Source organism: Nicotiana tabacum, chromosome 13 (assembly GCF_000715075.1).
Source record: "Nicotiana tabacum cultivar K326 chromosome 13, ASM71507v2, whole genome shotgun sequence".
Taxonomy (NCBI): Eukaryota; Viridiplantae; Streptophyta; class Magnoliopsida; order Solanales; family Solanaceae; genus Nicotiana; species Nicotiana tabacum.
Genome location: NC_134092.1, coordinates 7,263,835 through 7,278,807, shown reverse-complemented (window position 1 = coordinate 7,278,807; position 14,973 = coordinate 7,263,835). Strand labels below are relative to the sequence as shown.

The 14,973-nt window shown below is 36.5% G+C and overlaps 1 protein-coding gene across 2 annotated transcripts; it reads right to left on the bottom strand.

Moving 5' to 3' along the window:
- Window positions 1–1,423: 1,423 nt before the first annotated feature.
- LOC107784260 (rRNA-processing protein fcf2) lies at window positions 1,424–5,188 on the bottom strand. 2 transcript variants are annotated; one of them, XM_016605359.2, is made up of 6 exons: window positions 5,051–5,188; window positions 4,747–4,976; window positions 4,466–4,526; window positions 3,238–3,315; window positions 3,013–3,128; window positions 1,424–1,961 (listed from the first exon to the last, which is right to left on the bottom strand). In XM_016605359.2, the coding sequence occupies exons 2-6, from the start codon at window positions 4,965–4,967 to the stop codon at window positions 1,853–1,855; spliced, it is 585 nt and encodes a 194-aa protein (XP_016460845.1). In that variant the 5' UTR covers window positions 4,968–4,976; window positions 5,051–5,188; the 3' UTR covers window positions 1,424–1,852. The 2 variants fall into 2 exon arrangements, with proteins under 2 accessions (XP_016460845.1, XP_016460846.1); XM_016605360.2 differs by having other exon boundaries at window positions 4,747–4,968; window positions 5,051–5,167.
- Window positions 5,189–14,973: the final 9,785 nt, after the last annotated feature.

Here is a 14,973-nt window from a genome sequence, read left to right as displayed (position 1 = left end):
TGTCGAGAAACACATGTGTATCGGAACTTCAATAAGTTGCAAATTGATAGCAACGTGTAGAATAAACAGCCAGATGAGGCCCAGTATTTAAGCCACCAGTGCTGTCAACCAATGGACAAAACTGAGCATAAATAAATATATATGTGAAGATTAGCTAGCTATTAATCAATGCAATGAGAATACACCGTGATAGCTGTTTCTTTTTTCTTTTTCAGCCGATATCCGATACTTATATTGGGGCCCGACTAAGTTCGGATTCGCGCCGAAAAGTCTCACATTGAGGGGTAAAACGCTCTCTAACAAAGACGATTCCATACCCAGGAACTCGAACCCGAGACCTCTGGTTAAGATTAAATGAGTACTTATCACTTCATCATAATCCTCGGTCGTGGAGTGGGCAATAGTGAAAGCCCACCCGCTACCCTCTCAAAATTGAATGCTACTCTTTAGTCTTCAATCAGTTCGGCTGGAATGGATAGAGTTTGTTTCAGTTGACTTGTCGAAATCTTTCAACTACTATTTAATTACTAGTTCTCATCTTTAAAAGTTCAGAAAACACATAATACACGTCATGTACCTATGGATCTAATGGAGTTGACAGTGACGGACCCACGATTTCATCTAGTAGGTTCAAAATACAAAAAAGTAAATATATAAAAACGTCTACAAAATATTTTTTTATTAAAATGATGTAATTTTCTTTACCTAAATTGTATATATATGGACAAAGCGTTCCTAATCTAAAAAAGACAACTTTTATGTTGTATGTACAGAAAAAAAAAGTAAGTGCTGTATATAGTGAAAAAAGAGCACCCAAATGTAGCTGTCTGGTTTCGAACTCGGGACACCCTAGAAAACTCAGTGTATTATAAGTGGGGTCAAAATATTTTATAACAGCGTTATCTGGAAGAAAGGTAAAATATACTTATATATACACATTGTTATTTTTCGACAAAGCGGATTCATATAAACCCTCTTGACCCTACGTGGGTTCGCCCCTGATGGAGTATGAGGAGAACCGTGAGCATGAGGTCTCGGATTTAAATTCCAGTGAAGGCAAAAAACACTAAGTGATTTCTTCTCATATGTCCAAGTCTTGGTGGATAGCGTTACCGGTACTTGTGCTAGTGGAAGATAGCAGGTACTTGATAAAATAGTTAAGGTATGCGCAAAAGGATCCAAACACCACTTTCAACCGTTAAAACACACACACACACACAAAAAACTGGGCATTTAGCGACTAGTGTTGTGAAAATTGGTTTAAAGATGTAGGAAATTGCAAAGCTTTTATCAACTCGTTAGACCCTTGTGTGCTTTCTCCATCGAGGAGTACGTACAATGTATCTAAGTGCGTAATTAGTCCTGAATTTAATTAAAAGAGCATTTGCAAAATGTCTTCCAACAATAAAACAAAACATCCTGAAACAGTAACAAAAAACCAATTTGTTCTCAAATCTAAACACAAGTCAATAAATTCTTCATGGTGCAAAATGCAAATGATGTCTAGGTTTAGCGGAATAACAACGGAATAATTAGACTACGAATAATTTGGGGCGTACAACTAATAATCCGTGCCAAGTTTAGGTTTTTTTAAAGGTATTCTCCCTATGAACATCCTCAGCAAGACAGTTCCAATTTGATAACAATTTCAATTGGAGTGCTAAAAACTTGTATTACATGCTGCTGCAATTATGGCATCAGCGATTTTATATGTTCTATCAAACCTGCTAAATTATGTCATCTGGATAATTTTTCTTGAACGTGAGGTACACCTCATAAAAGATATCTAACCTTCTCAATTGGCCAAACAGGGGAAAATGGAAATCACAGTTTTTTAAACACTATGTAAGCTTCAATGCCTTCTTTGCTTTGCGCGCTTCCATGACTGTGAACCTCTAATCTTCCACTTGTCCACTCCACCTGGCCGATTATGTTCTTCAATCTCGCGAACCTTACGTTTTCTGTGTAGCATATGTGGGTCAGAAGGAACATAGTAAGCAGAACAAAGCATGATATGAGCCAATACTTTCTTCATAATAAAAAGTTACAAGTGAGGTAAAAGTAAAACTGTAGCATTCCTCAACAACTTTAAAAAACCATGCATGTATTATTAATAGAACTCTAGACTGTAGATAGGCAAACTATGTTTTCCCGATTCCTTGTTAACAATAAGTCAATTACCCATGAAAGAATGAGCATGTCCAATGCAATGCAAGCAGGCAAAAAACATAAAATACATAAATTAAGCTCCTAACTAAGATTTACAACTCCAGTTCCCTTGTTCTTAAGCTTAGATCTTTGCTTAGTTTGAGTATTTTCCGAACTCAACTGAAATCACAAAAAGGAGGCTTGAGAGCCTGCAAATAAAGCTCAAATTCTTTATAGTTATCATGCTCCACATATCTTAGTATGGTGATACAGATCAATAAGCTCTGAAGGTGAAATGATGAACAAAAATTGATCAATAGCAAAAGAAGATCTAAGGATTCCCTCATTCTCTGAGTATTCTAATGTTAAGATATCAGCTCCCTCACTGTCTGACGGTTAACTTCGAATTCAGTCCGGCCCCCTTTCACCATAACCCCCATCAATTCAACCCCATTACCCATTTTAAGCAAGCATACCTGCCCGACACACATATTGAGAATGTTTTAGTAATAATGAACATCCTTAGCAAGTTCATTTTTTACTTCTGCGAATTGGTGTTTGAGGATTCTTACTATGCATTCAAAGGTATTGTTCTTTTTTCCTCAGGCTCCTTGAAATTCATTGAGCTGAACTTGACAATTAATCAAAAACTAGAAAAGCTTGAGTTGTTAAACTACTGAGAGAGGGATCCTTTATCACTAGCTGCCAACACTGCTAATTTAGAAGAGGCAGGCAAATTCATTCATTCTAACCTGATTAGACACGTGAATCTCCAGCTCAAAACAATACTGCTAGAGTTCTATTGAACAGACCTGCTAAAGTAGTCGCACAGATCCTTAACTTTTATTTATGTTCATGACTTACCTATACAACCCAAGTTTGCGGTCGGAAAGTAGCTCATCAGTAATTGTCGTCTTTCTCTCCTTCTTAGTCAGTCTGCTTGAGTAGTATTCAGATGCTGGCTCTATTACTGTGCCAACCTGCTCAAATTTCAAACCATCAAAGTCTTGCCTCTTCCCAACAGGAAAATAAGATGTTGATAAAAGTGACTGCATGATAAATAAATAGTTTATGACATAATAGACTTGCCTGGAAATATTTAGGTAGTGCTTTTGACTTCAAATCACTTTTCTTGTAGTGCCTTTTTGGATCCATGGCACCCCTTAACTGAAGCAATCAGATTTTTCAGAATTGAGAACTTAGTCGTAAGAGAAATTACTGCAATTAAATGAGGCATAAAAATGGAAAAACTTGGCAATACATCATATGAAAAAGTGGCCATTATGCATGGTTGGATCTTGATAAGTCCATGTTTGGCACATGTACTCAGGACTGTAACTTCACTACTTGTCAACGGAATCCAAGAAAAATTACAGGTAGAACTAGGATTATCGTATTGTGTTGGAGAACATAAAACTTATATACACCAGATGGAATATAACATTTTTGTCTATTTATGTAGTGTGACGGGATATAACAAATGAATCAGAGATGTCAATTAATACGCCTCTTTAGTCTAAGCTTTTTGGGAATTTGTAAAAGAGAACCATAAAACCAAACTTTTTACACTTTTAAGACCACAAAAATTAGTTAATATGGAACACAAAGCTTGAGAGTGGAGCATCACTAAGTTGCGTTTTTTCTGAAGTATGAGTAGGAGACCATTACACATTCCAATTCTACCTAGCTTACTGATAATGTACAAAGTGTTCAGCGGAAGTAGAGGACTAATCGGCAGCATTGTGAAGTGTACATCTCTATTTTTCTCACTCTCATCTTTACTCAAGGAAATGGTCTATTGATTTTCAACATCTCACAAAACAACTAGGGCTCCTAAGATAGATGAGCCAAGAATTCCCACAGAAATACACTCATCTAAAATGTTTAGCAAATTTGACTATGATTGTTATGAATTAGTTCACAAATTCAAGATCACGTCCTAGACAAGGGACCTTCTTCTTTCTTTTAATAGCAGCAGTAGTAACAAAAAAGTAGCTCCTTCAATATTCTTTAATAAAGTTGTAAACAAAAGCTTAGCCTCATCGTAATCTCTTACATGAAGTGCCAATCACTCCATTTATCTTCTAGAAGAGCGTTTCTTTTGATAAAGTAAGATAATATTATTAAAGCTAGTACCAAGAAGGTGCTTCAAAAGCACAAGGAAAAGTCATACAATGACATTTAGCTTCTAAACGAACGTAAATTCTCCATTCATACATATCTATAAAGTTCACAAGTAACACAAAAACATCAACCTTTCGTCGAGCTATAAAATATGCAAGTAAAAAGAGAGAGACTTTGCAATTTAAAGAATCACCTTTAACAGCTGGAGATCTCTTTTCAGCTCCGGAGTAATTGTTTGTGCAGGCATATCAAACCTAATTAAAAATTTCACAACCAATCCATAACTTTCGTAAGAATTTAAGTTATATACACAGTCAGCGTAAACATTTTTTACACTATCAGGTCACCCAAATAATATCAACAAGCATGGCCCGATGGTGTAAAAATACATTATTGGACAGCGTATGTTAAAGCTACAAAAATTCATGATAATAACTATATTGAAATTTGAGGAACTAAAAATTTGAGATATACCAGTTTTTGCCAGCAGTATCCTTGACTTGTTTTCGTAGAAATTTGTTCACCTTTTTAGGATCATTAGGCGGAACAAATAAGCCGTCAATAAGTTCAGAACTAGGTTTGTATAGTGCACTGGTTTCTGCCTCCTTATTGGAGCTGCTCTTTTTGGTACCAAATGATAATTGAGGTAATTTTGGTTCCCATGAAAGTCCAATTACAGGCTTGTTTTCAGGCATTCTGAATTGCTATGAATTTCAAACTAATGAGTAATGGCTTTAATAAATAAGCAAATTTAACCCTAGAAGAAAGAGATTCTTACCTTCCGTCGCCGGAGATGGGAATAGAGAGGCGGCGGCTATGGACTTATGAGTGAAAGGCCCAAAAGTGAGAAAACCTATTATTGAATGTCTTGTATCTGTATTTAGACAAGTACAATATCACTTTAGTATTTTAAAATTATGTAATAATTAATTTGGAATATTAAGTGGTGCAAGCAACACTAAAATTATATCCGTGTGATCTATACGTTATAGGTTGGAATCGTAGAAATAGCATCACACTCTTAGGACTCGTTTGGTATGAGAGATAAGGGATAATTAATCTTGGGATTAAATTTGAGATGAGTTTATCTCACGTTTGGTTGGATGAAACTGTGGTATAACTAATCTCGGGATTAGTAATTTCGGAGATTGTAGTATTTTTTTATTGCTATAGGATGGTGGATAACTAATTACATGTTTATTAATATTTAAATAATTAATCATGAGATAACTTGTTTTTCAACTAAACGATCACTTAGGGGTGTGGTCCTTCCCAAATCATGCATGAATATGAGATGTTTGGTGCTCTGCCAAATTAATTTGGAATATTTGTTTGAACCATTTTTGTAAATTTAAACCGGACTGTTGAACTTTGAACTATTAAAAATAAAATAGAATTATTGATTTTTATCGAATAATAAACAACCTTAATCACGATTATGTGCTGTCTTTTTCAGGGTATTGTATCTTTTATACTATTTAAACTATTTCTTTTTATGATTGGTACAAGACGTTCTAGAGAAAGGTCACACTTGCGAAAATTTCTTTTTGGTCAAGAAGAAAACTTAATATTATTATTACTTATAATTAAAAAAATAACTCTAGCACAAGAGTTGAAGTGTTTGAAATTTGGAAATAATTACGAGTTAACAAACTCTAAAGTTCAGCAAATTAGCTAGGCATTTTTTCTCTTCTTTACTAGTACTACCTCCGTTCACTTTTAGTTGTTAAATATTCTAACAATAATTTTTTATTTTCACTTGTCACTTTTTGCATATCAATTAATAGGTAAATCAACTGTTTTAGACTCTACATTTGTGGGGGCCCCATTTTTTGTTACACTTAATGAGTTATATATAAGTTTAAAAAAAGTTATGTAAAGTAAAAATGTTTGATTTCTTTCTTTAATAAATATAGAGAAGAAGGATTTGTAGCTGTTATGATTTCTGCCAAGGAAATTGTATTTGAAATGAATAATGAACCCGGATTTCGTAAGAAACATGTGATATATATGAAGAAATAATTTGATGAGAATGTTGATAATAAAATCTCAAAATCTCTCGAAGAGTTCTTTAGAGCTTATTACTTTTTATACATAGTAGAGAAAGCTATATTTTCACTTAAGATAAATTTGAACAATTCGAAGCATATGAAAATATTTTTGATTTTCTATTCAGCGGTAAAAAGTTGAGATCACTATATGCTGGAAATTTGAAAAAATATTGCCTTAATTTTGAATATTCCTTAAAGCATAATAATCAATGATGGTTTCGATTTATTTTCTGAATTAAAAATGTCAAAGAAGTTTAATTTATATACTCAATTAAATAAAAAGGTTTTAAAAATAGCTATGTTGCTTATTGAATAATGTTAATAACTCCTACTACTGTTACTTCAGCGGAAATATTTTTTTTTTCAGAATTAAAATTGATTAAAATCTTAACTAAGATCAACAATGTCTCAAGAAAGGTTACATGAGTTAGCTATTTTGTCAATTGAAAAAGACTTATTAGGAGAAATTAATTATAAGAAAATTATTACTCCCTCCGTTTCAATTTATATGAACTCATTTGACTGGGCACGGAGTTTAAGAAAAGAGAGAAGACTTTTGAATTTGTGACGTAAAATGAGGCACATATATTTTGTGTGGCTATAAATCATTACATAAAGGTAAATTGTTGCCAAATAAGGAAAGAAGTCATTCTTTTTGGCACGGATTAAAAAGGAAATAAGTTCACATAAATTGAAACGGAGTGAGTAATAATTTTGCATCTAAAAAAAAATAGAAAAATAGACTTTAAATAAAAATATAATAACTTTTTTTTAAAGAAAAGTTAAGGCCCCTCGTAAAGTTTGGCTTTATGCCACAAAATTTGTCAGGCCGTCCCTGAATAATGGACAAGTAAAAGTGAACGGAGGGAGTAGTACTTTTATTGGATGAATTGTTTAACAAAACTAAGCAGATCTTATCAATATAACTCTCCTATTTCTTGGCATAAATTGACATTTTAATTTGAGAATAATAGTTTTTAAAAAAGTCTCCTTTTATGCAATGTTCCAATTGGTAAGTTGCCTAGAGATAATCTTAATAAATAACTAAAAAAGGTGAAGAGTAATAGGTATAAAGCAGGAATTTATTGGTTTGTAGAGGAGCATATGTTTAACGAATTATTTGGCATTTTTATTTATTGAAATTATCATAACGTAAATTCATGTTAGTCGGCCTCGAAGCGAATATTGAATATAGATAGAAAACTAAAAAAACAAATAAATTTTATTATTATTTCATTGTACGTTGACATTAGGAATCAATAAATAAAAAAATCAAGTTTTTATTTCTCAACGTTTTAACACATTAAAAAAAGCAGCAAGCTACATCGGGATGCATTAAATGCCATTTCTAAGGCCTTTTACTTAATACAGACTTAAAAATGCATTAAATTTTCTTTCCAATTTTTTAAATTCTTATTTCAATATCCCAAGTTACCATTAAATTTTAGTTCACTAACAAAGGCTTTTCTATACGACTATACCCACCAGAAAACTATTTTGGGTGTCGAAAGTTACAACTTCATAATTTCCTAGTATTTACTATTTGACCCTTTCTATTACTAAAAAACTTCATAATTTTCTTGTATGGTCATAGCATTAAGGAATGTAATCAATTGTCTTTTCAAATTTTTTAGCTTTTATTTTTTATTTTTCAAGTTTTTGACAATATAATTTTCCCTAATATTTTAGATACTTGAATTAAACTACTTGAATCTTCATATCTCTTAATAATACTTTTGACGATAAGAACCAAGGTAGTGCATTGAAACACCTGGCTAATATTATATTAACTTAAAAGAATTCTTACAAATATAAATAATTACAGGTTTGCTTTCAAGCATTCCAAGTGCTATAGGCCTACAAGTTTCAACCTAATGAGTAATTGTTTAATAAATAAGCAAATTTAACCATAAATCATTCCGTGACAACAAGGGAGCAATATATAGTACATATTACTCAATACATTCTCGAGACAGTTGACAACAATAGAGAGAAGAAGATGATGGTCTGGGAATGCGAAAAGGTGTAGAATAAGTGAAATTCAAAAGCAGATTAAAAATGAATGAGAAGAAGAGGTTGATGAAGAACGAGAACAAGAGATAAATTTTGAGTTTACTGATTTTGTTAGTGATTATTGAAGATGGTTTATGTCACACCCTTTTTACTACCCCCAAAAGGACATGAGGTTAAAGAGTTTTTTCAATTAAAGTGACAAACTTGAATAGGGATTATTTTATTTACAGAGTCGCCACTTGCAATTGATTTTTTGGGTGTTCCAAGTCACCTTTTATTTGAATCTCTAGTCAAAAGAAGATTTGACTCTTTTATTATTGATCTGCAAAACAAAATCCGGGTAAGGAATTCTGTTGACCGGGGAGAAGGTGTAAGGCATTCCCCGAGTCCCGTGGTTCTAGCACGGTCGCTTTATTGACTAAAATTAGCTTGAATTAATTTTGGACAAACTGTGATTTATTGGTTTCCATGTTTTATCTATGTCCGCTTTTATTATTAAAATATAAAATTATCTTTGAAACAAATCGCGTGTGTGAATTTATTTTATTTATTGTGCCAAAATCATGTCACGAGTACGTGTACACAACTAATAACACTTTATTAATTATTAAGATTGTTTTGTCAAAATTGCGTGAATGCATACCTTGATTTATTTTGAGAATCATAATCATGTCACGCGAACATGTACATAATCATGACAATAAATTATGAGCACGCCTAAAGCTACTACGCATGTTGAGTTATTCCCAAATTAAAACATTTAATCATTAAAAGTCTATCACTTTTCAATTCTATAGTCACTAATGTTCATTCAAAAAACCAATTCTAACTTTATTCTAAATCAAGCATAAAAACAATTCTTAAAGAGAGAAGTCTTTTGGCCCAAGAATCTAAAATCGCCTTTTTCTAAATATCACTTCTTTTGTCATCAAAATTTTCTATCTTCCTTTCAAGTTATTAAACAAACAGAAGCAATTCGATTATTCGAATATCCCATGTCCAACTCCAAATAAATAACTGTGAGCTCATTTAGTAACTTAACTTATTTTATGAGACAAATCGTATTCAACAATCAGTAATCTTTAAGGCATGCTAACACACATTAATATATGGCAACATTCAAAGATTTTCAAACAGAACAAGAAAACACTTTTATAAAATATTCATCCACTAATAGAATAGTATAAAAATAAAAGTAATTAAGGAACTGGACCTTTTGTGAAGCCAAAATTGATTTTCCAATTGATTAATAACGAAAACTCCTTCAACAAAGTTGTACAATAGAGACAAGTGTCGGACAAGAGCTTCGAGCTAATGAATCCAACCGACCGGACAAGGCGGCGACCAAAATGAGCAGCAAACAAGCTCAACCAACATGAACCTTCAGCCGAAAAACTCCCACGTCAACCTCGACGAACTCGATCCCTTCACTGACCCGTAGAGAGTGTTGTGAGGGAGGACACACTGAGATTTCATGATATTTTGGACTGGTTTCGGAACTGGGGTTTCATGGCTGCATTTTCAGCTGTTTTTGGGCTGAGGAGGGCAAGTTTTGGACTGTTTTTGCTATGGATTTTCAGCTGATCTTCGGTGATGTTTTTAATGGAGTTTGGGACCGTTTTAAGAATAAAATGGGGAGAGTTACAACTGCTGAATTTTGCTAGCTTTGCTGTTGTATTTTTCTTTGAAGAAAATATTGTAATGCTAGAGTTCTAAAGTTTAGATCTATGGAGTAAATAGCAGCTTATTGTTTGGAGCTTGTGAGGTATTTTTTTTCCAGCACCCCCCATATGAAGGTGTGGTCCGTTGGAGTTTATAGAGGGAATGAGGGCAACGACTGTCTTCTCTTTGGGGAGAGAGATCCGTTTTTTAGGGAATTGGGGAGATATGGGGGGTTGTGATAGGAGACAAGCATGAGGGACAAGGAGTGGGGAATGGGAAGCAAAGTGTGGGGGGACAAGCATGGGGGACAAAGTATGGGGGACAAGCATGGGGGACAAAGAGTGGGGACACACGTGGGAAGATGGGAGCGAAAAATATTTAAGCACGGTAAAAAATTAGGTGCTCACAGCATGCCCCTCTTTGCTTGGAAACATTAAAAGTTTTCAGGCAAAGATAAAGTGAGCCGTGTGACTAAGTTTTGACCATATCGTTATTCAAAAGAGGAAGAAAATAAAAGAAAAAGGTGCAATCGAGTCCTGATTTTGGACAACCTACATATCCCAGGTTATAAGGGAATCAGGTCGCATGTAGTTCAAGAAAAATGATGGAGTGATGAGTTCGAAAGTCGAGCTAGGTTCCGTCGAGGCTCCGGTCCGTAGCCCTGTTATTACATCAAAATCTAAAGGAACTAAACAAGCCTATCAGCTATAAGTTACAAGATTCCTATTTATAAATCTTCTGAACCTTGATCTTTAGTCTTGACTGATTGTTCATGCAAGCTCTGATCTGAACCTTGATGTTTTCTAGCTGTAGGTGCTAGTTCATTCTTTTACGGCTTCTTCTGAGCAAGACGGGAAATGTGAAGCTCGTAACTTCAGTCATGTCTTGAGCTGTCCATATCCTTTCCATCTGCTTCTGCATTTGGATTCACTTCTTTTCCTTTTCTTTTCTTTATTCTGGATTGAGACTTTTTCTTTTGTTCATCTCGAACACTGTGCCTCATGGTAAAACCTGCTCAGACATCACAACAAACAAACGAACAAAATTTTTCTGCCCCAGTTTTCACTAGAAAAATTTCGTGAGTTATTGTAACAAAAATTCTAAACTACTTCTTTATTGAAAGAAAATAAAATAAAAAAGTAATGGTGTACCCTGAAAAGGTCATGATGATTTTGTTTTTTTATTGTCCCAAAAGAATGTCTCAACTAAGGATTTGTGTACCTTATGTTGGGAAACTGTGGTTAGAGAATAGGATACCCTATATTGGCAATGATACCAGGGAGTGGTGTATCCTGCATTTAAAATCAAATCAACTAGGAGGTGGTGTACCATATGTTGGAGAACACAACAAAGGATTGGTGTACCCTATACTGGTAAGGAGATCAGGGATTGGTGTACCCTATACTGGTAAGGAAATGTAATCAGGGGATGTCGCCCTGTATTACTGAAAAAGAAATATAACAAGGGGTTGGCGCCCTATATTACTGAAAAGGAAAGGTAATCAGGGGTTGGTGCCCTGTATTACTGAAAAAGGATAATGTAACTAGGGGTTGACGCTCTGTATTACTGAAAAGCATAATGTAACCAGGGGTTGGCGCCCTGTATTACCGAAAAGGATAATGTAACCAGGGGTTGGCGCCCTGTATTACTGAAAAAGAAATATAACCAGGGGTTGGCGCCCTGTATTACTGAAAAGGAAAGGTAATCAAGGGTTGGTGCCCTGTATTACTGAAAAGGAAATGTAACCAGGGGTTGGTGCCCTGTATTACTGAAAAAGATAATGTAACCAGGGGTTGGCGCCCTGTATTACTGAAAAGGATAATGTAACTAGGGGTTGGCGCCCTGTATTACTGAAAAGGATAATGTAACCAGGGGTTGGCGCCCTGTATTACTGAAAAGGATAATATAACCAGGGGTTGGCGCCCTATATTACTGGGGAAAAAAAATGTTGAATCCCCTTGGCGAAAAAGTTCTACCTGGGTTAAACTATGAAAAACAAGACTGGACAAAGAGTACTTCTACCCGAATTAAACCAAATTAAACAAACCTGGGCGAAGAGTACTTCTACCTGGAACTATGAGTTGGATCCCCCTAGGCGAAAAGGCTCTACCTGGGTTAAGCTACGAAAAACAACCTAGGCGAAGAGTACTTCTATCCGGAACTGTGAGCTGGATCCCCCTAGGCAAAAAAGGTTCTACCTGGGTTAAACTACGTAAATGGTTCTACCTGAGTTAAGCTACGTAAAACATCCTGAGCGAAGAGTACTTCTACCCGGAACTATGAACTGGATCCCCCTAGGCGAAAAGGTTCTACCTGGGTTAAGCTACGAAAAGTAACCTGAGCGAAGAGTACTTCTACCCGGAACTATGAGCTGGATCCCCCTAAGCGAAATGGTTCTACCTGAGTTAAGCTACGTAAAACATCCTGAGCGAAGAGTACTTCTACCCGAAACTATGAGTTGGATCCCCCTAGGTGAAAAGATTCTACCTGGGTTAAGCTCCGTAAAACAACCTGAGCGAAGAGTACTTCTACCCGGAAATATGAGCTGGATCCCCCAAGGTGAAAAGGTTCTACCTGGGTTAAGCTACAAAAAATAACTTGAGCGAAGAGTACTTCTACCCGGAACTATGTGCTGGATCCCCGTAGGCGAAAAGGTTCTACCTGAGTTAAGTAACGAAAAAAAACCTGGGCGAAAAGTACTTCTACCCGGAACTGTAAGCTGGATCCCCCTAGGCAAAAATGTTCTACCTGGGTTAAGCTATGTAAAACAACCTGAGCGAAGAGTACTTCTACCCGGAACTATGAGCTGGATCCCCCTAGGTGAAAAGGTTCTACCTCGGTTAAGCTACAAAAAATAACCTGAGCGAAGAGTACTTCTACTCGGAACTATGAGCTAGATCCCCTTAGGCGAAAAAGGTTCTACCTGGGTTAAGCTACGTTAAACAGCCTGGGCGAAAATTACTTCTACCCGGAACTATGAGCTGGATCCCCCTAGGCGAAAAGGTTCTACCTGGGTTAATCTATGAAAAGCAAGCTTAGGCGAAAAGTACTTCTACCTGAAAATATGAGCTGGATCCCCCTAAGCGAAAAGGCTCTACCTGGGTTAAGCTACATAAAACATCCTGAGCGAAAAGTACTTCTACCCGAAACTATGAGTTGGATCGCCCTAGGCAAATAGTTCTACCTCGGTTAAGCTACGTAAAACAACCTGAGTGAAAAGTACTTCTACCCGGAACTATGAGTTGTATCCCCCTAGGTGACAAGTTTCTACCCGAGTTAAACTACGAAAAGCAAGCGTGGGCGAATAGTACTTCTACTCGGAACTATGAGCTAGATCCCCCTAGGCGAAAAAGGTTCTACCTGGGTTAAGCTACGTTAAACAGCCTGGGCGAAAAGTACTTCTACCCGGAACTATGAGCTGGATCCCCCTAGGCGAAAAGGTTCTATCTGGGTTAAGCTATAAAAACCAATCCTGGGCGAATAGTATTTCTACCCGGAAACTATGAGTTGGATCCCCATAGGCGAAAAGGTTCTACCTAGGTTAAGCTACAAAACCAATCATGGGCGAATAGTACTTCTACCCGGAAATATGAGTTGGATCCCCCTAGGCGAAAATGTTCTACCTGGGGTTTAGCTACCTAAAACAGCCTGGGTGAAAAGTACTTCTACCCGGAACTATGAGCTAGATCCCCCTAGGCGAAAAGGTTCTACCTGGGTTAAGCTACAAAAACCAATCCTGGGCGAATAGTATTTCTACCCGGAAACTATGAGCTGGATCCCCATAGGCGAAAAGGTTCTACCTAGGTTAAGCTACAAAAACCAATCCTAGGCGAATAGTACTTCTACCCGGAAATATGAGCTGGATCCCCCTAGGCGAAAATATTCTACCTGGGTTAAGCTACCTAAAACAGCCTGAGCAAAAAGTGCTTCTACCCGGAACTATGAGCTGGATCCCCCTAGGCGAAAAGGTTCTACCTGGGTTAAGCTACAAAAACCAATCCCGGGTGAATAGTATTTTTACCCGGAAACTATGAGCTGGATTCCCATAGGCGAAAAAGTTCTACCTAGGTTAAGCTACAAAAACCAATCCTGGGCGAATAGTACTTCTACCCGAAAATATGAGCTGGATCCCTATAGGCGAAAAGGTTCTACCTAAGTTAAGCTACAAAAATCAATCCTGGGCGAATAGTACTTCTACCCGGAAATATGAGCTGGATCCCCCTAGGCAAAAATGTTCTACCTGGGTTAAGCTTCCTAAAACAGCCTGGGAGAAAAGTGTTTCTACCCGGAACTATGAGCTGGATCCCCCTAGGCGAAAAGGTTCTACCTGGGTTAAGCTACAAAAACCAATCCTGGGCGAATAGTATTTCTACCCGAAAACTATGAGCTGGATCCTCATAGGCGAAAAGGTTCTACCTAGGTTAAGCTACAAAAACCAATCCTGGGCGAATAGTACTTCTACCCGGAAATATGAGCTGGATCCCCCTAGGCGAAAATGTTCTACCTGGGTTAAGCTACCTAAAACAGCCTGGGCGAAAAGTGCTTCTACCCGGAACTATGAGCTGGATCCCCCTAGGCGAAAATGCTCTACCTGGGTTAAGCTACGAAAAATAACCTGGGCGAACAGTACTTCTACCCGGAACTGTGAGCTGGATCCCCTAGGTAAAAAGGTTCTACCTGGGTTAAGCAATGAAAACAGCCTGGGCGAAAAGTACTTCTACCCGAAAATATTAGCTGGATCCCCCTAGGTGAAAATATTCTACCTGGGTTAAGCAACAAAAAATAGCTTGGGCGAAGAGTGCTTCTACCCGAAACTATGAGCTGAATCCCCCCTAGGCGAAAAGGTTCTACCTGGGTTAAGCTACGGAAATGAGAGGTATGAACAATAGTTATGCATGCTAAAATTAAAGGAAAGTGGAGATTTTGAGGAATCTTACCTTTGGCGACATTTGTCCTTTAGAAATCACCATTCTTC

Excerpts from the sequence above, each read along its gene's own strand:
- LOC107784260 (XM_016605359.2), bottom strand. The coding sequence starts at position 4,967 with ATGCCTGAAAACAAGCCTGTAATTGGACTTTCATGGGAACCAAAATTA. Across the intron at positions 3,316-4,465 it reads GAGATCTCCAGCTGTTAAAG|TTAAGGGGTGCCATGGATCC; the intron begins GTGATTCTTTAA and ends TGATTGCTTCAG. Across the intron at positions 3,129-3,237 it reads CACTACCTAAATATTTCCAG|GTTGGCACAGTAATAGAGCC; the intron begins GCAAGTCTATTA and ends AAATTTGAGCAG.